The 27,349-nt window shown below is 39.7% G+C and overlaps 1 protein-coding gene across 3 annotated transcripts in view; it reads right to left on the reverse strand.

Moving 5' to 3' along the window:
- Nucleotides 1-2,258: 2,258 nt before the first annotated feature.
- The window catches only part of LOC105933759 (TOX high mobility group box family member 2), a 115,864-nt gene continuing 90,773 nt past the window's right edge, over nt 2,259-27,349 (reverse strand). For 2 of the 3 annotated variants that reach the window (XM_012873431.3, XM_012873429.3), the window contains 5 exons: nt 14,489-14,719; nt 9,390-9,470; nt 6,478-6,864; nt 5,938-6,077; nt 2,259-3,996 (listed from right to left, as the gene is read on the reverse strand). In XM_012873431.3, the coding sequence (XP_012728885.2) occupies nt 3,954-3,996; nt 5,938-6,077; nt 6,478-6,864; nt 9,390-9,470; nt 14,489-14,719 (882 nt within the window). In that variant the 3' untranslated portion in view covers nt 2,259-3,953. The remainder of the gene's footprint in view (nt 3,997-5,937; nt 6,078-6,477; nt 6,865-9,389; nt 9,471-14,488; nt 14,720-27,349) is intronic. The other variant, XM_021321996.2, reaches the window with a different exon arrangement.

The following is a 27,349-nucleotide window of genomic DNA, read 5'->3' on the forward strand; positions in this document are numbered from 1 at the left end:
CATACTATAAACAACTGAGCTCGCTATAACATCAGAATGTCAAATTGCTCAGTAAAATAACTTTTTGTTCCACAATAATTTAAAGCTTCGACTGTGCTCATACACTAAAATATACATTTCTTTTGGGCGTTAAGGGCGTTTACAATCCTTCCAACAAACTTGCATTTGTGGTACTTAAAATATATTATACCATGGTCTGGGTGAATAGTCGATTCTGATTGGCTGCAGGGTGTTCGGTAAAAAGTGTCATAGGACACCTATAAAAAGTCAAATAGCCTGATTGATCTAAATTATTGTTAGCTGGTAGCAGCAAGACAGTTGACGCTGGTTACCTGGCAACGCCATACAATAAAAATATATATAATAGTCCTCTCAGCCGCTTCCTGTGAAAAACGTACAATTTTAACTGTGAAAAAAACATTAAAGTATTAATAATTGATTTCAGATTTCCTTCTTTCCTAAGTGACCATCGTAGAAGTGGGATAATGCCCGTCAAGGTGTCCATTATCAGAAATTAATGGACTTCGGGGAAGCCTCCTGCATCGTCCATTAATTTCTGATAATGTTTCTGATAATTTCTGATAATGTTTCCGATAATTTCTAATAAGGTTTCTCATCATTTCTGACAATGTTTCTGATCATTTCTGAACAGCTCGTCGAGCATTATCCCTTACATTGCCCACCGAATACTTTACCCAAGTAGTCCTTTACAATTGCTCTATGGCAAGTGATGATGATGGATGACAACTGGGTTTCAAGACATTGTGCAGATTTAGCGCAGACCTACCAAGAAATGGTCATCCATGTAAACTGATAGAGCAGAAGAAGCAAGCATTTATCAGAGAAGCGTCAATGAACCCCATGGTAAGTGGAGGAGAATGTGTCAACACGACATCTGTTTGTTTTGCATTCCACACATCTGGCAACAATGGAAGTTTGAGAAGTCATGGTTAAATAAAAGATAGCCATAAAAGTCCTGTTTGCAAGCCAGCAAACAGCAAAGTGTGGAATAAGGTCAGATGGTCATAGTCAGATTGGGGGTGGGGGATTGGGGGCAGCAGCAAAGGGCTGCAAAAGTTTTAGACACATGTTGACCTATTTGCTAGACAACAAGCCTAAACATACAGTCAGGGCTTCAGTGGATTATCTAGGTCAAAGCAAATTCACGTGTTAAAAAATTGTCCATTCAAGACACTGATCTGAATTTTATTGAGAATCCTATGACACAAACATTGATGTTCACGGACGCTCTCCGTCCAATCTGACGGAGTTTGAGCCATTTTGAAAAGAACATTGTGGACGAAAAAAAATCTGTTTGTAGGTTGGAAGAGCAGGTTTTTAACATACCTTAAATGGTTTTCAGCTTTAACTGCAGCTAACGCTGCTTCTAAAAAATACAGACTTAGAGTAGTTGAATACAAATGGACATCAGTCTCCGATTCTTATTAGTGAAAACCTTTTGAGAATCATCCGTTGTTTTCCTTTCACATCATACTTGGTGTTAGTCTTTTACATTAAGTCCTGGTAAACTACAACTGTGCGGTTGTGAAACACTGGCTCTATGACACGGCCTATGAATTACCTCTGGGGGGCACTGCGTCACCACCGTCTTCAGCATAACAGGCATTCATAGGGAGAAGAGGGCGGTGCGTGTTTTGAAGGGGTGGGGGGGTGGGATGGAAGATAGATTCCATTTCTATTCTACCTTTAATCCAACTGTGAAATTCAAAACTAAAAGGCAGCTGCTTTTTTTCTACCCAGGTAGTTCTCTGTAATGCTGTGTACTGCATCAGCAACCCAGAGTTTCATCATAACACCAATAGCTGAAAAAAAAAAAGAAAAGAAAAAAAAAAAAACATGGCCGGCTGATGGAATATATATATGACCTGTTAGAACTATATTGATCCATGCTGGATGTAAAATCAAAATCGATCTATCCCGAATCCAAAAGAAAAACAAAAACAAAAAAAAAAGACATTAAAATGGTCAAAGGCCCTAAGTAAAACCAAAAAAAAAAAATGAAAGCTAATGAGCCACGTGACAGCAGCTACATTAACTTCTGCAACATCAAAGATAATCCTCCTAATTAACCTCGGATACACGCATAGAGAGCTGGGCTGGTGAGGGGTGGGGAGTTGTGGGCAAAACGTTGTTTAAAGACGACTGCAGCTCTCTGGCTGCTCGCTATAAGAACAAATGAACCTTTAAAGATGCAATAATCTGAGACGATGAAAATAAGAGGCACGATGACAATCCAATTTCCCACTTTAAACATTTTATTACAGACAAAAGAAAACAAAAAAAAAAGTATTTGTGACACAAAAATTAAGCTAATGTTGGTACATGTGTGTGAGAAATGCACCAACGACAAATTCTGAAAATATTTATTATTCTAAAAATGAAGTTATTGGTTCAATAATAATAATAATAAGATTATTATTAATAATAATAATAATAATAATGCACCCTGATGCAAATAAGCCAAAATGTTACTTCATATCATTCATAAATAGATGTAAAACCTGCAAATAATTAAATAAAATTGACCAAATTGTAAAACATGATATCTGACAGAACAAAACGGGGCATCTTTCGTCACCGGCTTTACAAATTAAAGAAGTAAGTTTGGCAGGTTTTGTACACAAAATTAAAATATCTACCCCCGATGACCTAAAAACGCAAATCCTGCAACAGTGAAAATTAAAATGAGATACCTTTAAAACTTTTTCCACACACACAAAAAAAAAAAGAAAGAAAAGATAAAGATGGAAAAGTTTAACACAATTCTAAAACACCTATGAAAACTAGTCAAAAACTTGAAAACCCACTGTTATGTTTTTTTTTTTTTTTCCTTTAGTAACATTTCACATTTAGCAACATATTTTTTTATTCACCTGTACAAGTGATGTGAGACTAAAAGGATGGAAGGCGGGGCTATAGGCAAAGGGGGGCGGTCCTTATTATCAGGATTAAGAGGGGCTAAAAGGTTTAATCATGGACTCCCGTAATGTCCTGAGGCTGTGCAAGGAGAGCACCGTCCTCTGCGGGAGCTCTGCCCGGCCAAGGAGGACTCCGAACAGTTTTCAGCCTTCGAATTTCCTGCTCTCATTTTTTCAGATGAACACAGCTTCATCTTGAGCTTTTAACGTGTGCGGCCCCTCACTGAATCCGCCTGCACAGAAAAATCACGTAACCAAACAAAAGAGGGTTAAAAAAAAAGAAGCAAAAAAAAAAAAAAAAAAGCTGAGGGACTTCAGCTCAATACACACACGAGAGGGATCCATTCTGGTGATATTTACAATCACTCTGTGATAAAGGAAATAAGGAAGTCCTTTAGTAAGAGGAACAATGATTTACAAACGCCTTGTGTATTCTTGACGACACCTTCCTCAAAATGTTGCTTTTCCTTCAGTCGGGGCTGTTTCAGAAAGTCCTGAAGTACATCCGCCCCCGACGAAGCGACTATATTCTAGTTTCCTGCATTAGATTTTCTACCTTTGAGTACGCTTTAAGCATTTCATCTTCCTAATAAGGATAGTTCATGGCAAACACAGAGCAACTGAGTGAAAAGGACAGCAATCTTTCAAAAAAGAAAAAAAAGAAAAAATCCAAACAATATGAAAGGACATTTTTTGGCCCTCATTTCCAGTATGCCGGCGTGAGCTTAAAGCTCACAACCACCTCAAAAACAATGTTCACAGACCAGGAGGGGGAAAAAAAAAAGGGGGGAAAAAAAAGAAAGCAAAGGAAGTGCCTCGAGCTTCTGGCCGATTTAAGTGCTTGGCAAAAAGGTGGTACTGTAGCAGTCTTTGGGATTTTCAAAATCCATCAGAAGAAAAAAACAAACAAAAAAAAAAAAACAAGAAGAAAATGGTGAAAAAGCAGATACATCAATGATGCGGTTGTTATGTTAGAAAGCTCTCTGGAGTCTGACATGTGGAGGTCATATAACTTCAAGTGAGGTAGAGAGGCTTGTCCCGGGCTCCCATGCCGCTTCTAATGAAGAAAACAAGAAGCCGTATAAATGTGTGACAAAATAGATGTGAGCAGAGGACCGTTAACTATTTATTCTACATAACATTTCATCAGGGAAATCAGTTTATTTGGGTTTTTTTTTGTTTTCCAATGACGGCCTGGTTTTGGGAGCTGATCCAACGCAAACATGAAAGCTGACGACAGACAAGAGACATCAAAAGGCACGGATTCCAAATTTGTACATCAGTTGGTATTTGAAATGTCAGATTTGGAGTCTGTTCTCCAGGTATCGTTCCTGACAAGCTGGAAGTCATTTAGAACCTCACAAAAGTCCCAAATTGCAGGGATCTGACACATGGAGGGAAGGTTTAAAGACAAAACACAGTCCTCTTCAAATAAAGCCTAGAACAGGATTTTAACCCCGTTTCGGATCCAGATGAATCGGCTCTAAAAAAAAAAAATTTAAAAAAAAGGAGACACACGCCGACACATTTGTTGGCAACCTCAGTAAAGATGTGTGAAAACCCACATTTTTCTAAGTTTCCCATGGCCCCGCTGACAAATTCTTTAAAAAAAAAAAAGCAACTAAGGGTTGTTTTCTTAATTATAATTTCCTTTTCTAAGTTGATTAGAGTTCCCAGGAACATCTAATCAACAACTCATCAATATCTGACACAGCAGTCCATCGCGGTTTAGCCACTGATCAATACGCCGGATGAAGATCCATATTTACCTTGCCACCGCGCATTGTGAGCGGGGTTGTAAAGGAGGTGAAAAGATCTCGCAGCTCACTCTTAAACAACTACATCAAAGAGTGGCATCCTGCGGTCCCCAAGCCTCCACAGTATCGATTAGACCTCATTTACATGCCGAGCGGGGGGAATGGGGGGGGGTGCCAGGAAAGATAGTGTTTTCCTGCATATCATTGCAGATGGAAACGTACCAGATTTGCTAACTTCAACAAGAACCTAAACTGGAACAAGGCGCTTTGTTCAGATGAGACTAACGTTCCCGGTGGGTTTGGCATGAAACAAAGGTTGAATGTGTGGTAAAAACACAGTTTTTTCTCTTCCAGCTGCCTTGGGGACCTTATCAGATTGCATGGCATTATGAACTGTTTAATATACCATAAGAGTTTAAATAAAAATCCGGTAGAACCGCGCAGTTGTTTTTTTTTTTTACATGCCTTCTTATCCTGCTCAATCCACCGTAGTGAAAACTAACTAGAAGAAAGGGGCCTCATGTTTATAACAGAAAGAGAGGGCCATGGGTTACTGATCAGGAGTTACTAGAAACCCTGATAAACGTATAAAGGTCAAGGACAAATGTGAGAAAAATACTTCAGATAGATTTATTTTTAATAGGATTTGGGGCATCGATAATCTTTTAAAAAACAGTAATATCTCAACATCTGTATTTTTGTCCCCCACCTACTGAAAGTACTTATAATAAAAGTGGGATATGGTCATGCAATAAAAGACACATCTTTCCCAGAGAGGGCAACAAATTTGTCTCCGTCTGCAATTCCTTCTCCAAGTAGCAACACAAGAATCTTAAATGTGATACAAAAATTCTCACTTAGCGCCTGTCTGAAAGGTATTCATATTATTCAATAAAGCAACATATGTAGCGCGACACTTAATTGGATGTCGGCACTTTTCCCAAGCTCGGTAATAGCATTGTTCTTGTGCCACATTACTCATTTCAATTTTAAGAAGATGCTTTTTCTTTAGCAGGTAAATTGCTTTTTATGATTAACGCTGTCTGAGTGTCAGAGTGTGAAGCGAAATGGTTTAATGTAGATCACTCGGAGAATGAGGAGCTCTCACGGAAGCTGCTTAGTATTCTCAACGACCAGACGTCGTCAAGTGCGGCAGAGTCAAAGCATTTTATCTTGACAAAAAAAAAAAGAGAAAGAAATAAAAACATGGCGCTACGTGTTAACCGGTGTGATGAGCTTACCCGCAGTGGTTGGGTCCACAGTCCCTGTTGCAGTACTCGCCGTCCCAGTCGGGGTTCTGCCCGTGCACTGGATTTGGTGCCCCTGGAGACTGCGAGCCCCCAACGCTGTTCTGGTAATCAGCCTGAAGATGGGAGAATCCCTGCGGGGCCAGGAGAGGGAAGAGGTTATATCAGCCCAAATGTTTTGCGATGGCCAGCCATCAGGGTGTGCTGAGCCGTGATCCGTTATGAGGCCAAGCCATGTAAGCGGTCTATATCAGCTGCTGCTGAGAGGAAAACATCCATTGACCTCCCTCCATTTGCTCTTATTGCTTGGTTAAAATAGTTCTCGCAATCTGCTCCTGGACTGGAGACTTTATTGACTGAGGCAGTGGCATAATTAGTTGGTTCGGTCTAAATGAATAAGAAAATCAAACTCAAGGCATACTCCCGTTGCTCCTGGGATAATAAACATGTTTGCGTAACGGTAATTAGCAAAAGATCAGTAAAGTAATTACACTCATTCAGTGAATGACACATCTTATCGATGGCCGTACCAACCTGTTGGCTGAGTGGAGGGGAATGCAGAGGTGCCTGGAGCCCCATTTGGTGTGAGATGATTTGCTGCGACTGCTGCATGCGGATTGGCTGATTGAGATGCAAGGAGAGCTGAGCGTGCGGGTGCAGAGGCGGGCTGATCTGGAAGGGTGCTGGGGGAGAGGCACTCATGCTGGGTGGGAGCATCTGGGACTGGCTGAGGGCGGGGCCCAGGGCGTGGCGCGGCGGCCCGCCGTAGCTCTGGAGCTCGGAGAGCGGGAAGGAGCCCGGGGGGCCCAGGTAGGGTGAAGAAGACTGGGGGGGCACGCTGTACAGGGGCTGTTTGGGGGGCAGCAGGTGAGAGGGTTGGCTGGTCTGCTGGGCACTTTTTGGTTCAGGATCATTGTATGTCTGTGGAGTAATAAAGAGATACGGACATTGTTTTAGGTGCTGAAAATGGAGGCAATGACAGAGACCAATTAAAACTGAAAACTGTTATCAGCATTACAGATTTAAACAGAAAAAAACAACAACTTTCTTAATTGTAGAGGTGCGCCAACAATCAGCTGGTGACAGGAACTGGCCGTCTTTCAACTCGACTAGCCCCGTCTTGTGATTGGCCCACAAGAAACTCAAAAATCCCACCTTTTGTCCAAACAGTGAACATAAAATGCGTAGGCTAACAAATTCCATGTGAGTTGATCTGTGTTATTGTTCTATGCTACAAACATTTTTTCTGCTATGAGACGTGTTGGATTTGGACATGTTGGCGGCATTTTGGAGATTTCAGCGGGAAGGTTATGGTCTGGACTCTCCGGGGAATACATGCAGAGACTGCTGTTTGCAGTTAGTAAAGCTAATCGTTCTACTTGCCTATATGGGAACACAAAAGACAGTTCAAATATAAGCTGTTTTATGAGTTCTACTAAAGGGGCGAAAAAAATACATATTTTATAATAAGCAATATAAGCAACCACCACTCTTATTCGGATGATTGGCTGAGCACAATTTTTCCCAACATATATTTCTATGTGTCATATGTTTTATAGTCTGCAATGGACTGGCGACCTGTCCAGGGTGTACCCTGCCTCTCGCCCATTGATAGCTGGAGATAGGCACCAGCAACCCCTCGCGACCCCAGGAGGGATAGGCGTGTTAGAAAATGGATGGATGGATGTTTTATAGTATTCTGCTAACAGCAGACGTTACAACTGAACAATAAAATGCTATCCCTTTTACTGAAACCACATCTTTATATTTATAACATAACACTTGGTGGTCCCTTCATTTTGTGCTCTACCTGGGTCCCTTGAAGACAAAAATCTCTTTAAAAGATTATCATAAAAGTTTTATGCGTCAACAAATTTTCTGTGGTTGCTATTTTAGAAATATTGATTAAAGTCCTCACCATACATAGCAAAGGCTCACAAGTGTTCTGAATCTTAAAGCCCTTAAATACCTGTTTTAGAGACATTAAAGTGTCTGGGGTTTTTTTTTAACAAAAAGCACAAGAAATTGTCCTTAAACGCAGATGTTTTCTACTGTTTTAGAAAAAATCCAGCTTAACACTGACATTGCCTTTGCCCCTAAAATAAATAAATAAATAACAAACACTCAAAGTGGGAAGGCGAGGATAAAAGATTTCGGATGTTGTTATTTAAAATGCAATTTTTATTTGAATGAACTAAAATCAGTATCAGCAGGCGAGACCAGATGATCGGCCGCAAATATCTGATTTGGGTATCTCCACTCCTGGGTTGTGATCCTGATGTTTTAAGTGATTTCTATGCTACAAAATTCTGGATTGCAATACAGGTTAGAGATTAAAACCGGCTGCGCTGCTTTATAGGAAAACATCGAACTCCACCAAATTCCTGCAAACTTGACCTTTTGCTTTCAGGACAGTGAGCAGGTGCAACACCCCACCTCCACCCCCCCCCCCCCCCCCCCCCCCACCCCCACTCTCTCTGCAGGCCTCAGTGATGAGCTGTCAGATTGCTCATCTCCAGCCATCAGTGTTGATTAGAAGGTAATGGAGCCCATTTGTATGAATAGGGCTAGGGCCGAGGTAATGATCAATAGACTCCTTGACAGATAGATGGGAAAGGAAGAGGAGCACACGCACACACCCACACACGCATACACACCTACCTATGTGCACACATACATATATGCAGGACCCTGGGCAGAGAAATGAGGCTGTTTGCCTGCAGAACAAATGGAATGACAAAAGGAATCTTCCCCTCACTATATTGTGTGTGCTGTTAATACAAAGCGGCACTAAACAATGCAATCCTGCTTGCCTTCTTTTTATCCCGGTGCTTCTCTGCCGGTGTATACAACGCAGCATCATTCACCGGGCAAAGAGTGTGTCATAGATCTGAATTAGCAGGAGAGAGTCAGAGGTGGGGGGGGGGGGGGAGCACTGGCAAGCCAATCATCGCCTGAGTTGTTTTGTGATGTACTTCCTGTTGTAGATGATGAGAGGAGGAAATCGATGATCTAATGCATGACTTGTCTGTTGGTGTGAGATAAGATTAGGATTTCTATTTTCTGAGGATACACACTGTATATAACAGATTAATCTGATCGCGTGTGGAGAACATGAAAGAACAATTACTTTCAATCCTGCGGCCCTCAACACTGACATGGCCATATGCTCGTGTGTTACCTCTTGGTGACCCCCCCCCAACCCCCCATCCTCCACACCATATACTGTATGCTTCATAGTTAATGCATATTATAAATCCCAGTGGATCCTATGGAAATCAGGTATTGTTCCAAATATAGCCTGCTCTAAAATCCCCCCAACTTCTTCAACATCACAGTCTCAAACCATGGAGCCCCCCTGCACCCCCCACTCCAGCCCATTAGCAAGGATTTTCCACCCAATCCATCATCAGTCTTAGCCAGGGCATGTGTGTCATAAGCGTTACCTTGGAAACCAGACTGGCTCGGTACGCGGCCAACGCTTTCAGGTACTCTTTCTTAGCTGCCTCGGTTTTCCTCTTGTAGCCCTGTGAAGAAAAACAACAACAAAAATCAAAACAGGAGGCTCCGGGTGAGACGAGAGGTTGACATAGACGTGCAGACGCACACACACACACACACACACACACACACACACACACACACACACACACACACACACACACACAGAATCCCTTTTAGCTCACTTGCTTAAACACATACAGCACCCCTGGACGTGCACACACAAACCCACACACAAACATGTCCGTAATGGTTTCCTTTCCATCAGAGCCAATGGTACAGAACACCTCCATTTCCTCATCATGGCACTAATACTCCCTCATCACAATGTGTCTCCCTCTATCGTAGCGACACATCATTTCCATTCCAATCCACCTAAAGAAATGGACTGGAACTTTTTGTTGTCTTGTGCTCTACTCAGAGCCCCAATAACATTTTCAGTGCACTGACATCCGTGCTAAACCAAAATGGTTGCCGTCATTTGGCATATTAGAGCTCTTTTGCACAGGTTATTTATTTATTTATTTTTATCTGCCTTCGGTATTGTGACAAACCTCTGCAAATAGTTGGCACTAGGGGTGGGCGATATGCACTTAAAATCTTATCTCAATATATTGTGGTTTAATTGTGTAAAAATGAGGATAAAATATTATTTACAGCTTCTTGTAGGTTTTTAAGCAACTATGTGGCGGTGACTGCATGTCAATTAGCCCAAAAGCACAAATGCTGTAAAAAAAACATTTAATAGTTTAACATATAAAACAAAATTCAAAATATATTTCATAAGGACACTAGTTACATAAAGAAGTGTGATTTATATCACCAAACTGCACAAAGTAACTGCAATTATTTATATATATTTTTTATTTATTGATATTAATTGATGCTCTCGAGAAACCAACAATATAGAAAACAGCAAAACTACCAATCCTGACAATTTGGGGTTTTTCAGACACCACTAGTTTGAATTAATCGTTGTCAAGATAAACACAACTCTTCAGGATCAGGATAAAGGCCAACCCCTAGTTGGCGGAGCATTTCCAGGGATCTGACATTGTTTAGCTTCAATTGTGCAAAATTAATTAGAGCTTATTTTTAGAGCAAAAATTCAGAGCAAATGTTATCTCAACCGCCTTTGCAAGACAAGCAAATCCAAATCATACGCAGAAAAATAAAATAAAATCAGTCAAATGACATGGGAAGATATTTAAATTCAATTACATATGTTACATTGAAATACTAGTAATAATACAGTGTGGTCCAGCTCAATGTAAATCGGTAAAAAGAAACCATTGTAAGCCAGCATGGGTATTCGTAGTCATGTAGCCGATATATGCTCATTCAGAAGGAACAAGCATACATCGACAGTGGAGAAAAACAAACCCCATTGGAAAAGGAAGAACTGGACTTTAGTCAATTAACTTTCATAAAACACAGTGCACATATAGGATCCACCCATAAATTGCCAGATACATTTCTTCCTTTTTGTTGTTATTTCTACTGTTTGCTGACACCTTTGCTGACTCAAATTGCTGCTCGGTCAGTTTATAACCAAAAATTAAGTGAAAAACTGTAGCTCAGCTTGTTTGGTTAGAAAAGAGACAGGAAGAAGCCTCATCCTTCGTCAAACGCCACCGTACTGTTAGGTTCTTGGGCGGTGGAACGCAACTTTTGCAGAGGGGCTGGACTCTCTCCTACTCTGGAGTTGCCCAGGTAAAGAGGTGTCAGCTGGGGGTAGGGATACTCACAAGACCCTGCGTGAGTGCCTCAAGTTTTCTCCGGTGAGCAAGAGGGTCGCCTTTGTGACTTCAGTTTGCAAAAGGGAAGGTTTTAACTGTTGTCTGTGCTTATGCACAGAACAACAATTTGGATTACCCGGTCTTCCAGGAGTCTCTGGATGGTATCCTAGAAGGAATGCCATCTGGAGATTCAGGGGTGCTCATGGAGGACTTCGAGGCCCACTTGAGGAGCGAAGGCTTTACATGGAGGAGGATGATTGGGAAGAATTACCTCCCCGATCTGAACCTATGTGGTGTTTTGTTATTGGAATTCTGTATGAGGCACAGAAAGTCTGTAACAAACACCATGTCCAAGAACAAGATGGTTATCGTACTTGTCTCGGTGGAAAATGATAATGGGTGTGCTGCTCCGGTCTGTTGAGGTGAAGAAAGAGCTGAGCCAAAATACAAAGGTCTTGATTTATCGGTCTCTCTACGTTCTGACCCCCACCGTTGGTAAGGAGATATAGATCATGGCATACACAACAAGACCACGGATACAGACAGCCGAAATGGGCTTTGTCTAGAGCGTGGCTGGACTCAGCTTTAGAGATATGGTGAGGAACTTCATCAGTGGGAGGAACTCTAAGTAGAACCACTGCTTCTATTTACTGAAAAGAGTCAACTGAGGTGGTTTGGGAATCTGATCCCAATGCCCCCAGGGCAACTCCTTTTGGATGTTTTCCTGGCACGTCCCACTGGGAGGAGACCGCGACGAACACCCAGAACTCACTGGAGGGACCATTAATCCCGCCTGGGAACACCTTGGGATCCCACAGAATGTGCCAGAGGATGTTACCGGAGAGAGGGATGTCTGGGTCCACTCCTGGGCCTGTTGCCCCTGAGACTCGATCTCGGATAAGAGGAAGACAATGGATGGATGAACGTCATTGACCTTGATTTAAATATGTTTTAGTAATCAAGGTTATTGGTAAAATCGCCTCAATCCACTCCTTGGTAGCCAAACATAATACATTTGTCAATTTGACTCAATGTTTGGGTTAGGAATGTAACCCAGTGTGTTAGGTCACACCCTGTTATGTGAAAATAAACCAGGCCTGGATTTGGTGGTATCTCACTGTGGACTGGGTTAGCGAAGCCCAAATTTGGTCTTTCACCCAGCAGCTCTGAATAAATATGCATGTACTTTATATTCTAATTTATGTACTGAACTGGAAAACGTCTAAACACCCATGAAAAACAACATCGTGACCTCCTACAACTCTGTTATCATTAGTGTTTCCTATTTATTGCTGCAGAGCAGGAGCTGATGTTAACCGTCAACAAAAAGGAATAGATAGTTCCTCCTAAACAGTCAAGATGTCCTTCAGCTAAACCCACGAATAAGAAAAAAAAAATTGTGGAGGGAGATCACTAATCGTGTATTCCAGACAGGATCAAAATAGCAGGCAAGAAATCTAAATAAAGGGAGAGCAAAAAAAAAAAAAAGAAATTCACACCTAGCAAGCAGCCTGTCAGAGGGACAATGACGTTTTCATGTTAGAACATCACAAGACACCCCTGTTTGGTGATTGTTTCAAGCGAACAGAGCTGGAGTGTGTTTCCAGATTTTCTTTCATATGTGATTGTTTGCTTTAGCAGGATGCATTAGCGTCGAGCTTATGAGCATATTTACCCAGCCCAAAACATATCATTCCTTGTCTGCTAAAATCTCCCAAGGCATGTTTATATTTTCCCCATATTGACCATTCTGGGCTTGTAAAACGTCCTACTTTGTTAGTCTCTGACTCTTTTATTGCTGTCGGTGCAGGGAGCCCCTCCTTTTGCTTTGCCGCTCCCTCCCTTTTGCTAGAATTAAATTTAGAAAGAAAATCATTTTAATGAGAGTCAGGGGAGCGGGGATAAACGGATGGATTATCTTTAGAAAGAGAAGAACTAGCTCATTAAGGTGAGCTGTAACTCACAGCAATGTTCTGGTAATTACACAAAAGATAATGACAACAAAAGGCTGCTGCTCGTCTGCTGCGGCACACGCCATCTATTGGTGGGGGATAACTGAATATGTGTGCAGTTGATTAATGTCATTTTGGAGGGTTTATTTGGGTTTTCAGTGTCTACTGACTGTATTCAAACTTGAATTTTCAGATCAGCCGAATCAATACATTTAAAAGCAAGTTAATGAGGTCTATTATGCCATATAGCACAAACATAGCTGAACCCTGTGGTTGTATTTTTGCCTCACCTCAAACGGTTTTATAACTTTGTTCATTTTCCTGTTTCAATCCAAGCAGAATCTTTTTTTTTTCCTGTCTATTTAAAAAAAGACTCTCACTTTTAAATTATTCGTAGAGCTCAGACGTGACGGCTTTCCATTAGCACTTAAACACAGCATGCATTTGTGGGTTTCAAAACTTGATAATGGGTGCATAGCAGGCAATTTGTGCCACACAGCAGCCATTTTCAAAAAAAGAGAAAGTATTAGATCTTTTAGACTCAAGTTTAAAAAAAAAAACTGCACATAAAATATTTATATTTATGCAGGCTGTGATGTGAACATTTGCAGGATTATTCTACAAATTGTGATACTGTCTGATGTCTCTTTGAATTTGAGCGAGCCTCTGAATTCCTGCACCAGTAATTATTTTTACTTTTACTTCAATGCTCGTGATTTTCAGCCCATGTTTCCATGTTTCCTAGTTTGTTCGCATGATGAGCATTGTGTCAGGCGACGCCCATACTTTAGATCAATGCTACATGACAAGACGGTGCAGCGTAATCTACAACTAAGATGTTCAGATTTTATACTTTCTGAAATAATAGAGAAACCCAACATACAGCCACAGTTTGAGGCAATGGCAGCCCCTTCTATGACAAGAAGAAAAAAGGGGTCCTGCAGCAGATGGTTAAGCTCCCTCCGAGCCCTTATTACAACATCATTGAGTCAGTCTGGCATTAAATTTAAAGACAGAAGACAACGAGACAGCCTATATTCCCAGAGGAATCATGGCAAGTCATCAGAGATGTCTCTAACACCTACACACCAATTACTTTGATAAACTTTAAAAATATATCCGAAAAGCAGAGAACTGGCTTCCAAGAGGATGTTACAAAACACTAAAATTCAGATTTTTATTTTCGAATTATGTAACAGCTAAGTGCTAATTAAATCTTTTCATGTTATTCTCCTTTTAGCAGTTTTACAGACTACATGTTGACATTAATAGTTGACAGATTCAAGCTCTCAACTCGGAGCCCTCAGTGTGCATCGCCCTCTAATTTGTTCCTCCATATGCAAATGTTTGTACCTGCTTCTGTTCCTCCCCAAGGCTGTCCCACATGGAGGCCACGATCTTGGAGACATCTCCAAAAGTGGCATTGGGGTTTTGGCCTTTGATGGCAGCTTGGGTGTCTCTGAAGAAGAGCGCGTATGCCGACACAGGCTTCTGTGGCTCATTGGGGTCCTTCTTCTTTTTCTTCTTCTGAGGTTTGGGCTTGGGCTTCATCATTTCTGCTGCGGCCCGCTTCTCGTTGCTTATCTGCATAGAGAGAGAGGAACAAAGAAACAACTGGTCAGACTTAAGGTTTTATGGCTATAGAGGTTTTTCTTTGTTTGCAAAGACACACATATGGTAAACACACACATAAGCAATAAGTATGATGTTATCAGGGTCTGTTTCTTTATGTTCCATTAGGAACACAACCTATTCTGAAGGCCACTTCAATGCAACTCAATCCTTACCAGTACCGCAATGCCAGACACAGCCATTGGCCTGATTTTGTTCTGGATTGGCCGTGTTTCTCTTTGAACTGATCCATAAAAATGTAAAATAAGTATTAGAAGCTATGCCTTGTCCTAAAACCTAGAGGAAAAAAACTGAGTGAAAGTCTGGTTGCCGCCGATTTAAGCCTGTTTGCTGTTGCAATGACCCGGACACCTGAGAATTTGTCCAGAGATAAACTTAAGAGTTTTTTATTGTGTAATCGGTGCATTTATAATGCATACTTTTGGACCGGGTCATAGTACAGAACAAGGATTGAAATATAACGACAACAAACAAGACTGGTAAAAACGCTGTAACCCAGAAGGCACATTATTAACCCATTTTATTGAAAGCACCAAGGAAAGAAGAGTTTTATAGCTGAAATCCCCACAATATTGATAATAACTAATACAAGTATTTTTACTTTCTAAAGTAAAGTATGGTCTACTGTTTGTGTAACTGGTGACTGAATAAAACTATAAGGAAATCAGACTAGCAGCCTGAACCTGGCAGTCTGAGCTCCTGCAGAAAAGATCTTAACAGATGAAAGATTCCCAAGCAGAGATTGGGTCTCTAATTGCTTTGAAGAAGCAGTTTTCCTTCCTCTGACCTGAAGAAGATAGCATTTGAAACCACAGCTCTGCAAGCTGTCCGCGTGCGCTAGTCAGAGCAGACGACCACCACAGCAAGACCAAGATCGCACTGGCCCTATCGGACATCGTAACGGTCTTCAGAATAGTTGGCGCAAAAAGATGTGTCTCAGCAGAGAAAACTGTTTTTAGGATAAAACTATTTCAATATTGTTTATTTTATTGTGTTTTGGTTTGTCCGTGGTGCTTAACTGCATTGTGCGAACAAACCACTGAGCCTGACGCTACAAATACGTTTTGTAAAGTTAATGACACATAAAGATTCACTATAGTCCTGCAACGTGACATTATTCCATTTTATCTGTGTTCTCCAGGCATCTCCTCTCAGTAACAAGCATAAAAGATATGTCTGCACTGTCCTTGTAAATGTACTACATTTCTTTCTTTTACCTCAGCTACTAATGCTAAAGCTCTGCTAATGTTAGGATTATAGCCACCATTTCTTCTGTTGTATTTTCCACAGAGCTCACTATATTCACACTGCGACCAGCTGTAGCACACCATCAGCGCTTGTACACACATCAATATGTGCATTAGTGTTACCTAAGGATATATGTGGGACTCTGGCTGAAAAACTTTGAGTTTACATGCGGTTTTTGTTAGAGAAAAGTGTGTCCACATCCAAATGTGGACACATTTCATATTAAATGTTAGACAAATAAAGAGGCATTGGTAAGATTATATAGTCATAGGAGGCAGATAAATTTCCTCTTGGCAACATATTTCATGTTAACAATTATGAATGTAAAAACACCCAATGAGAAAACAAAACGAGAATGATTACATATGTTTTTTTTTCTTTGTGAGTAATCTCTTAGGAATAACACAGTACACTGAAATGTCCCCACATTTTCATAAAGCAGAACTACTGCCTTCACAGTAATATGCTGCTTTATCCAATACACATACATACATTTTCATTTCCAGGTAGAGTTTTGACTAGGTGTCAAATCCAGGTCACCTGATTCAGATTGTGATTCTATATGGAAATTGCCTTCTTTCTTGCTCCGGAGAAAACATATGAAGTAAAGAACCGAATGCAAAAGAGAAAGACATAAATATGAAGTGAAAAAACAAGAGTGTTGTTTTGATGTTGTCGTTATTATGAGAGGAATGTGAAATAACCTAATTTCCCTGTCAACATAAATACAAAAAAACATACATATGACCGATGATATAACAAGATACAGATTAAGGTTGTAATGAGATATACTGCCCTGAGATCCTATATTAGTAAAACGCCACAATATTATTGCTGTCAACAGAGTGACTGGGCAGAAAGTGGATCACGGGTATGCAGCTCAGTGTTTTATGCTGTGTTCAATTTGTCTTGGAAGTCAGAGCTTAAATCTGGGAATGTTTAGAGCATTCTAGTTGTGACGGATAAATGGGGTGATTTGCTAATAGTTGAGTTGCTAGCTAATATTAGCAATACAAGCCAATAGCAATGCATTTCTCTCCGTTTCATACATAAAAAGATAAAAGGTACATGTTCACAAGCAGATACTTTGCAATGCTATGTTTTCCCCTGTTTTAATAACATAGAAACCCCCAGACATGCTAGTAAATAATTTATACCGCCAGCTTTCATTATATTCAGGTCAGGAGTGGACCACCACCTGCCCCAGTGGATACTGGATTACTTCACTGGTCCACCGCAGTATGTGAGGACAAGCATGGGAATCTCTGAGAGGTCAATTTGCAGTACAGGAGCACAGCAGGGAACTGTGCTGGCACCCTTTCTGTTTACCCTCTACTCTGCTGAGTTCTGCATCAGCAGAACATTTTATCATTTCTGCAGCTTGCAACAGACTCAATATATGTTTACAAAGATGTTAATGGTTGCACAGGTTCTGATCTGATTAAGAATCCGTAAAACTGTCACATGCTGATGTTAATTTGCACAAGGTTAAACTACTCTAGGTGTTTATACAATCATGGTTATTGCTTATTTTTCTCACCTCGTGTAAATCGGCTGCTGTATAATCTTCTGTATGGATGTATGGTGTGTGACATTTGGCTCACATGATGAATAAATGCGTGCATTGGGTTCATTCAAGGGACATATTAGCAATATTTATGGAAGGCTAACAATCCCCATATTTTCTTACATAAATACAATAAAGGTTTAACAAATCAGAGACAGTGTTTTAAATAATCTGTGTAAACAGTGTAAACAATTCTGTTAAGACAAAACATTCTGTCCATTTGAGACTTTTTACAAATTAAAGTTTTGTTTGCGTAAAACTGTTTTCAATGAAAATGAGCAGAAATGTCTAGTTTTTGTCCGGCCTGTCTGAGTGTTTAAACCAATTTAAACCAATGAGGATTAAATACAGGCATGGCTTAATAAAAACTGTGAAACAACCTTTTTGTGTTGTGTTGATACTAAGATCCAAAGTACACACTAACTTTAGCATTGCTGACTGCCAGCAGTCATCATGTTATGGTTTTCTTGTACTATTTTGTATCTGATCTGTTATGCCATAAACATTTCTTTATTTATACCAAAGACCCAAAATGCTGCCACATGAACCAGGGGGCTTGTTTAGGACTTTTGTAAACAGCTTGATGAATGGTGTTGCAACAAATTATAAGGAAGTACTCCCTTTCTAACTTTAAAATAAGAGTCCCAAACAAAGTACAATAAGATGTCAAAAAGAATAAAGTAAAATCACCCTCCTTAACATATGGAGCAAATAATAATTTCCCCAGCAAAGTCACATGCTGGCAGCAAAGATCATGCTTCCCTTTGATAAGAAATTGTGCGTTAGCGTCGAAGAATCTTGAGCAACAGGTTTATTTTACATGTCTAATCATTATGTGTGGCTGTTGGGCTCTTTTAATGAATTCCTGACTTCTTAAACGTTTCATCATCTTTGAAATTGTAAAGATTTAAAAATATGTTCTATTCCACCGATCCTGGCTTTCCAGGTTTTCAAACTAAAAAGGGGAGCAATTTGCCAAATCATAGAAAAGATCTTCACCGCATAAGTATCGAGGTGCAGCAAGAGGACATTTGAAGGCATTCATTTCCATCTAATACACACTCATCACTAGATTAAGCAACAACCTTGTTTTTCCCATTAACTGTCATCTGAAAAACAGGACTGCCTCTTAGAACAGACATTGTTTCAGGAAAGCATTTGCCAAACACAAACTGCATGAAATTAACTAATCAAAATTCAAGGTTCAGAAGCACATTTGGCAGCTACAGAAAAAAAAAAAAAAAAAAAAAAACAACAACTTCAAAATAGCTTTTGAGGTGTTCGTGAAATTAATGAATGTTCCCTCTCAGGGTTATGCCAAAGCATTGCTTGTCTATTTTGCAGATTACAGGTAATATTCATATTTCTATGCGTGTGAGTATATGTGGTTTCATTAAAAAATAATCACCGCTCACTTTTAGGCAATGAGGCAGAAGACAGGCGTTTGAAACAACATCTGTTCGAGTGAGCCTTTGATGTGAAAATAGAATAAACTGACAGAGGAGCTAATGGAATGACAAAAAAAAGGGGAGAAAAGGAGGATAAATAATCTCCAAGAAAATTCACACGTATTCATGTGGAGGGAAAAATAATGACACGCAGGAGCTCAATGCAGCATGCAATCTACCAGGAAAATAAGGAGCATAGCTCTCTTTTTTTCTATGTATTTCCTCTCTTATTATTTGAGAACCATGTTTGTGAACCTCAATATATACAGTAGAGGGTTGAGGACGGCATAAAATTTCAATGAATCTGAAAGACTGGGGAAAAAAATATGAAAATTTAATGAGAGCCTGACTTACTGAAACAAAAAAAAAAAAAAAGCTACAGTTAACTCCCTTAAATAGAGCAGTTATTTTTGAAAGGCGTTTTCTACATGATAAGAAGTAAATGTGTAAAATAAAAGTTTAAACATGAATTTATTGTGTTTCTCTAGCATATTTTACTACTTCTAAATGTTAATGAATGCACAAATAAACGTAAAAATAATTAAATACACTTCCATGAAGTTGCTCAGTTGTCCCCGGCTACATATCTAACTTTATTACTTCCATCTGGTTTTAGTTAGCGTTCTCTGCCTGCCCGTATCCTATCAGTTGTTAACAAAACAAGACGGAGATCCCAAAACTGTCATATGTCCTCTTTGGCCAATTCTCGATCACAAAAAGTACGTTTGAATATTTCAAAATACTGGGTTATGGCTGAAAGTCCCTGCACTGAAAAAGGTTTTATTGAGCATATCCATCTTTTATCTGTTGTTTTTAAAAAATTTCCATTGTCCGTACTGATGTTTATATCCAAGACCCTCATTTATTTCATTCATATTGCCCATCATGTAGCTTCAGCGAATGCTGGTATCTTTTCATGTGCTGTCAGCAGGGAGATGAATCCAATCCTCCTCTGCAATGAACATGAATTGATCCAAAACTCAGTAAAGGCAAAGCTCTTTGATTCTGATGTGCTGAAATCTTGATACTAAATCTTGTTGTTTTTGAGAAATGTGAATTTATTCTTCAGTGTTTGTGCACTATGCTCACGCCTATCTTGCCATGTGCTATTTCTTTTCTGAACAACTATGTCAAGAAGTTTAATCAAAACATTATACTTATCAAACAATTGATTGAATCCAAAAGTAGAAGCTAAAAAATATTTTACAAATTTTAGTCCTCTAGTTTAGTTAGGGGTGTAGGTTAACAACGTGTTACACCACCCCTGCTGGTCAGTTCGGTCAAAGAAGGCCACTACGGTTTTACCAGATATTTATTATTATACTTTTCAGTCAAGTCTATGCCTAAAAATCCGAACAACCAGATGTTACAGATAACATTTAGATATATAACTGTAAGAATCATTGCAAAACATTTTAGCTGCAGGAGAAAGTAGTTTTTTCTGCTTCAAATGAAACATGTTATATCAGTTTATTCATTTTTGTCCTAAATTTCATATTCATGATCCAAGATGGCGGTGCGGAAGCCTGCAGCCATCGGCTTTTTATATAACAATATAAAAAAGTATCGCCTCATGTGAGATGGACAGCTGTGTAGCAATGTTCTTGTTGAGGTGGCTTAACGACAACATGCCCGACGGCGCAGTTGGGCTAGTAGGCCGCTTTTTGTTTAGAGCCGACCGGACTGGAGCGGCAGAGAGAAGCAAAGGTGGAGGTTTGGCAATATGCATCTATGACTCTTGGTGCACAGCTGCAAAAGCAATTGGAAACTTCTGCTCCCTCGATATGGAATATCTGGCAGTTAAGTGCAGACCATTTAAACTAGTGAGAGAGTTCAGGTCTGTGATTATTATTGCAACATACAATCAGCCTAAAGCTAACGCTAAATTAGCCCCGGAGGAGCTCTGTTGTTTCATCAGCAGCCAAATGAACATGAATCCAGAGGCAGCTGTGATCGTAGCTGGAGACTTTAAAGCTGTTCTCACCAGATGCCATAAATTCATGTCTGACCGGAGACAATAGTGTATAAGATCAGGTCCACAGCAACATCCCAGGAGCGCGTAAAGGCTGCAGCAGCTCCTGACTTTTCATAATCAGTTCACATCTCTGCGGACCTGAACCCTGCCTACAAACCACTGAGCTGCAGAACCAGATCAAAACCATTCAGGTTTGGACTGAAGAGGCCTGCTGAGCTTTACAGGACTGCTTTGAATACACAGACCAGGAAGTGCTCGAAGAAGGCGCTGATCTAAAGGATTACACATCATCTGTGCTGTCCTATATTCTACACTGATGCTGTCCGACCCACCAAGACAATCAGACAGTTTCCTAACCAGAAACCACGGGTAGACAGCACAGTGCAGCCCCAGCTGAAGGCCATCGCAGGGGGTTTCACCCGAGGAGTAATTAAATGTAGAGCTGCCACTGGACTATATCTGGACTATATGCATGCTTAAGTCCCCCCAGGCAGTATTGTTGGGCAGTGCAATCAACAGCTGTTATTTCTTTTTAGAGGCAAGATTATGTCTTGTTATGTCAGCTTGTTATGTGTAATTATGTGAATTCGGTCCGCCTCACCAAAAATGTCATTATGATAGCACATAATGATCATAGAGCTTCTTGATTCATTATTCTAAATTTATTGTAGCCTGCATGCAGTATAGAAGCAAAGCCATATAACATGAAAAGTCAATTTTTCTAAACATCCTTTTCACTGTATAACATATTTTTATGTTCTTAAATTGTATTAGTTAAGCTTGAACAACATTATATCCCATTACTGTAATATTTAAAGACAACACAACAAGAAATGTTTATTATTTTAAGTATATAACTATAAATGTTGCTATTAGAAAGCAATAAGTATCTCTACTTATTGGGATTGGAATGTGTAAATTTTAATTATTATTACAAAGCCTCTAATTAATTTACTAATATTTTAATCACCCCCCACCGTTCACAAATATGTCTACTCTAATAATCTGTTATATTGTTCAAATGGGGAAAAAATTACAAAAAATATAAGATATATAGTTGAAACCTGAAAAAATGTCAGAAAGATGTCTTCTTTTCATGTTTTAATCTTAAACAGTTCTATTTTTTCTTTTGTGGTTGCTGCAATATACTTCCATAATACTTTGACACCATGAAATTGTAGTATTTTCAATCAAAGTAATTCCATTTTGGTTTGATTGTGACTGAGTTGGAAGACTAATTGTCTTGCAGTTGAAAATTTGTGGATTTAAGTCCAGCTTCCTGGTAGGGCTGGGCGATAATTCAATAACAATATATATCGATAGACGTATATCGATGACAGAAAAAAAGGATCAATAAAAAGTTCAATAGAACAGTTTTCCTTCCTTTTGCATTGCAGCCTATCATGGAGGTTAATACTACATTCTCCCAACCAATCACAAATGCAGACCCAGGACGCTCCACCCCCAAGCTCCCCCTTCAAAGATTTCAGAGAGCACGCGTTCTTTTTAATTTTTTAAAAACTTGCAGTTTCGATAAAACGTTGGTTGAATAAAGGGTTGAGTTTGAATTCAGTGTTTGTGTGTTTTGTATCTAAAAATAGTTCGCTAAGCAACAGCATATAATGGGCTGGGCTGCACTTAAAATATATGTTTTGAATTTGTTGATAATTATCGATATTGATTAATATGATTTATATTTTATCGATATGCTATTTTTGTCTATATCGTCCAGCCCTACTTCCTGGTGTCATATATTGATGTACCCCTGGGCAAGGCACTTAACCTCAATCTGCATGTCAGTGTATGAATGTATGGACGTGTGTGTTACTGGTCCGTGCCTATCTACAGATCAATTCCTGGGAATAGGTTTGCAGCCACTGTATCTTACTAGGCCAACCCGTTTGCTACAAATTTAAGGTTTTATAACTCTTCGAGATTTAACCAGATAACAGGGAGCAACATGATTGATTTATGGGCCTTTTAATACACAATCAACGTATTCAGGGTCTACTTTTGATTTATGGATGTGGGGACCGTCATGCTGGAGGAGGCAATTCCCATCAGGATACAAATGTTGCATCCTAGAAGATATTGATCATTAACAACAACTTTTTTATCGACTCCAGTGACGCTTCCCTCTGCGATAACAAGGGGCCTCCAACCCCCACGGCAAAATGGTCGCAGCAGCACAAACTTGTAAAAGCCTCCATTTTAATCTCGAAGGGTAATATTTCACGAAACTGATTCTGAGAGCTTTTGCTGTAGCCAAACCAGCAACAAAATGGAAAGAAAGAGAAGCGGGCAGATGATCGACTGAAGTCTTCTGTGTTTAAAGACTGACAGAAAGCTTCTATCTTCTGATGTTGATTGCTATGCTGTAAATGATAATGGCCTATTGAGCTTCCAAGAAGGCGAGAAGGGCCGCCATATCTAACAGGTTAAAATGGTAATTTAATAGACTGACAGCATTACGGGGTTATTTAATCATCCTGCAAAACGACCTGAATCAAATGTTTTTTCCCCACCCATGTTTTCCAAAGATGTGTACATTTTACAATTTATTTTTAAAAACCCTTCTAAAGACAAACAACCTGCCCAACAACAACACATACATTAACGTTATAAAAAAAAAAGCTACCTCTTAACACTGCACTAAAAGTCAGCAGCTGCAGAAACAGCCCGTGACTGTTACCAGGTAAAACCACAATGTCCTGTACTGAGGCTCTAATTTATTTTGTCCACAGCTTTCTAATTTAGCAGCGAAAGATTGAACTACAGTGCCAGCCTTTGCTTGCTCATCCCATCAGCGTTTCTGTTGTAAAGGGAGAGGAAGAGATGGAAGGGATGGTAAGTGAAGAGAGAGAGAGAGGGAAAGGGGGTAGAGGTAGGGGCGCAGGAGGGGGAAGCTGTAATTCTGAATGGACCGAGCGCCACTGGCAAGACAAGATTAGAATTGACAGCCTGATAACTGCATCACTATCAAAACAGCAGAGGGAAAGAGAGAAATAGTGTGAGGGAGGGAGAGTGAGGAAGTGAAAGCGAGTGAGAGAGGGGTAGCAAAAAAAAAAAAGTGAGATAAAATGAAAAGGAGACAGAGTTAATGCAAAAAGAAACAGATGAATGTAGGGAGGGGAAAAAAAGAAATAACAAGAGGAAGAACGATGCACAGGCCAGCCAAGGTTAAGAGAAAGGAAAATGACACAATAAAAGCATGAAAATAGTCTGAGAGAGTTGAAACGTGCCCTGTAACAGCATTCTTAATATGCATTTTAATAAACATCATCAGGAACCGTCATAGGCAATACGGAAAGTGCTTCATGGAGCAGTGATTTTAAAAGGCCCATAAAGGCGAAGAGCAACTACTCTGGGATGATACGCAGACACACGGAGATGGCCGCTACACTAAAATGAGATGCTGATAATAAACACGTGACTGAATGAAAACTGAATGCATCCTCCTTTAAAATCTGACAAATTCTGTTTCATGGACATCAGACTAAAAGGGTTGCAAAAATTAGGATTGCACATAAAAACAAATATAGACACAGGTTCGTAACGTCCTATAGTGTTGCTTCGAAAGCATCACTAGGAAACACATGGCAGACATCCTGTTTTCTGCTGGAGGACGACGCCTGGCTGTGCAGCGGTCTGACGAATGGGATGAAATACATGCATGGCTTTTCTTTAAAAGCAGCAGTTCATGAAAGACAATCGCAGTCAGAACCGGCGTCAGGATGCAATGCATTCAGAAATGCTTCATTTAATGTTTCATTTACAGGATGTTCCTTTAAATATCTAAGCATTCTGTTTACTCGTGTCTTCTTAAACCTTCATTGTTTTGTCCATACTGAAAAGACAGATTTTCTCTGCAGTTTCACTCGAAGCACAATAACATCTGCGCCAAACCGTGTGAATACAAAATAGGAAATGAGGAAACATCCATTTTAAACATTCTTAAAAACTAAACTGGAAATGATGCATTTCAAATATGTTTCCATCTATCAATACCCAACACGCTTAGTTGCATATCTGCCTTGTATTTCAGCACACAAAAATATCAGGCTTTGCAAAAGAAAGTGTGTAGTAGCATAGGGCTTTTCTATGCACCTGATACTAGAGTATATGTCATTTGACTTCCAGCTGAGCCAGGGTTTTTTTTGGACATGTTGAAAAATGTAATGGCATAAGCATCGCAACTCGGAGAAGCGACATATATAAGGAAGCCATTTGTTAATGCTACCGGATTTGGTGCTCCTCAAATGTTGCAGCAATGACTGGATGATAATGTCACTTGTTCTCTCGCTACACTGTGCAGGGGCTCAATCTGCTCTGATAAAAATCCACTGATTTCACCATTCTGAATGCTTGAAGCATCTGACATATTTTTTTTATTAATTCACCTAATATTTAATTGATCACTCGTAGGCACTCAGATTGTACAAAAACATAGAACTCCTATCCCTGCATGTCAAATTAATTAGTAAGTAGTGAAATAAATCTGTGAAAATGACCGCTATTACAGCAACAGCAGTAGACCAGCCACCGGGGAGGCCAAAATGATAAAGTTTAAATGTCTGACTCAAAGTTTTTACTATCAGTGTATTTGAACAGAGTTTGTACGTGGCTTCGGAAACAGATTATGTAACTTTTGTGCCAAGGACGGTGGCAACAAGTGCTATTTTTTTTTTTAAACAAGTGGTACTGAGTTCTAATTAAGTAAATTGGACTGGGCAGTTGCAAAAAAAAAAACCTTTATGCCAATGCAAGAACACCAGAGACAGCAGTAAACTTAAGAAATTATCTAAGATACTTAATAGCTTGAGTGGGGTTGCTAAAATTATGTTGATTATGCCACTGACAAAAAAAATATATATAAATTATGAAAGTGAAAGACTAGTGAAATGTTACAACTTACACTTGTACGTAGGAGTTGCTTTACAATGTCACTTATTTTGCTGCTTACCATTTTTATGTGTGTCACTGTGTCCTGAGCATATATACTGCAAAATAGTAGTGTGAAGTTTATGCTTCCAATACTTTGAATTTTAAATGACACACATGAGGAGAATATATTATTTTGTAGCCAATATTAATTATTAAAAGCAACAAACAAATCAATTACTGTTAGCACATATATAGCAGTAATGGAGAATAATTATTATTTATTTTGGCCTGCAGTTCTGCTCTGTTTGGCGCTTTGAACAGGAAACAGAACAGAATAAAACTTAGATTAAGATTTGAGTTAAAACCGACAGCTTTTAGCTAGATGATGGTCGCAGGGATCAAGCAGCTTAGAATTTTGCTCTTTATACTTTGGATTAAGAAAGTATTTTATGAACAGCTTGCACTTCAAAGTGCCCCTGTATGCAGTATTGTAAAAAGTGCTTCCCTATGGAAGTTTGGCAGTAAGTGCTGAGCGCATAAACAAAGCTGGAAAGATGTTTGAAAATCTGACCGGCTATGTAAACTAAAAGTGCTTGTTTATCCCACAAATGGGAACCAAAATTTGGAAAATTGCTGATAAAGTAGTTCTTTCATAAATAGTATGTGAGTAAAAGGAAGAAAAAAAAAACTTTTTAAAATAAGCTTCCTCTGAACTATTTTACTAACCCTCCCTGCGACTGACTTGTCTTTGCATATTTCCATCACCTACTTGACATAGGTCTAGATGAGTTAAAACATGTCTTAAAATACATGCAGCGCCCTCCTCATCTGGAAGCAATTACAGCTACAAGTTCAACCGCCCATCTGTATGCAATAAGCAAAACTATGACAGATCTCGGAGCAGAACCAGGCTCTCCTCCAGCGAGCGGCGCTCGTCAAATGAAAACACAGTCCAGCCCAAACAGTAATGAACCGGAAGTCCAGATCCTAGATCCTAATCTGAAGGACATAAAAGGGTGTTAGTGGGACTCGTATAAGTCCAACATAAAAAGAGGCCGCTACTAAATTCAGTGCCCAGTCCTGATTCAGTGCCATCACAATTTAAAAGAACGTATGCTGTTCAGGCTTTCTGACAGTAAAGTTTGCCGTATTAAATACTGGAACAGCACAGTCTGATTCGAACCAACCCCAAAGCACACAGCTGAACTCGGCTGCTTGATTTATTTGACATTAGAAGATGACTGACAGCTAAGAGGAGCTCCTCCCAGCACGCTTTGACTAACAACATTGGACCCACTTAATCAGCCTAAATTGCAAAGTCGAGGCCCTTGTATTTGGTAATGTGGTGAAAACAGTGGCAAGTGAGAGCTAATTAGATTAACGGCAGTTTAACGAGCTGTTGGAGGGGGGGCCCCCGCAGATTGGATTTTAATAAATACGCAGTGGCAAAAAGCATCTGC

Source organism: Fundulus heteroclitus, chromosome 1 (assembly GCF_011125445.2).
Source record: "Fundulus heteroclitus isolate FHET01 chromosome 1, MU-UCD_Fhet_4.1, whole genome shotgun sequence".
Classification (NCBI taxonomy): Eukaryota; Metazoa; Chordata; class Actinopteri; order Cyprinodontiformes; family Fundulidae; genus Fundulus; species Fundulus heteroclitus.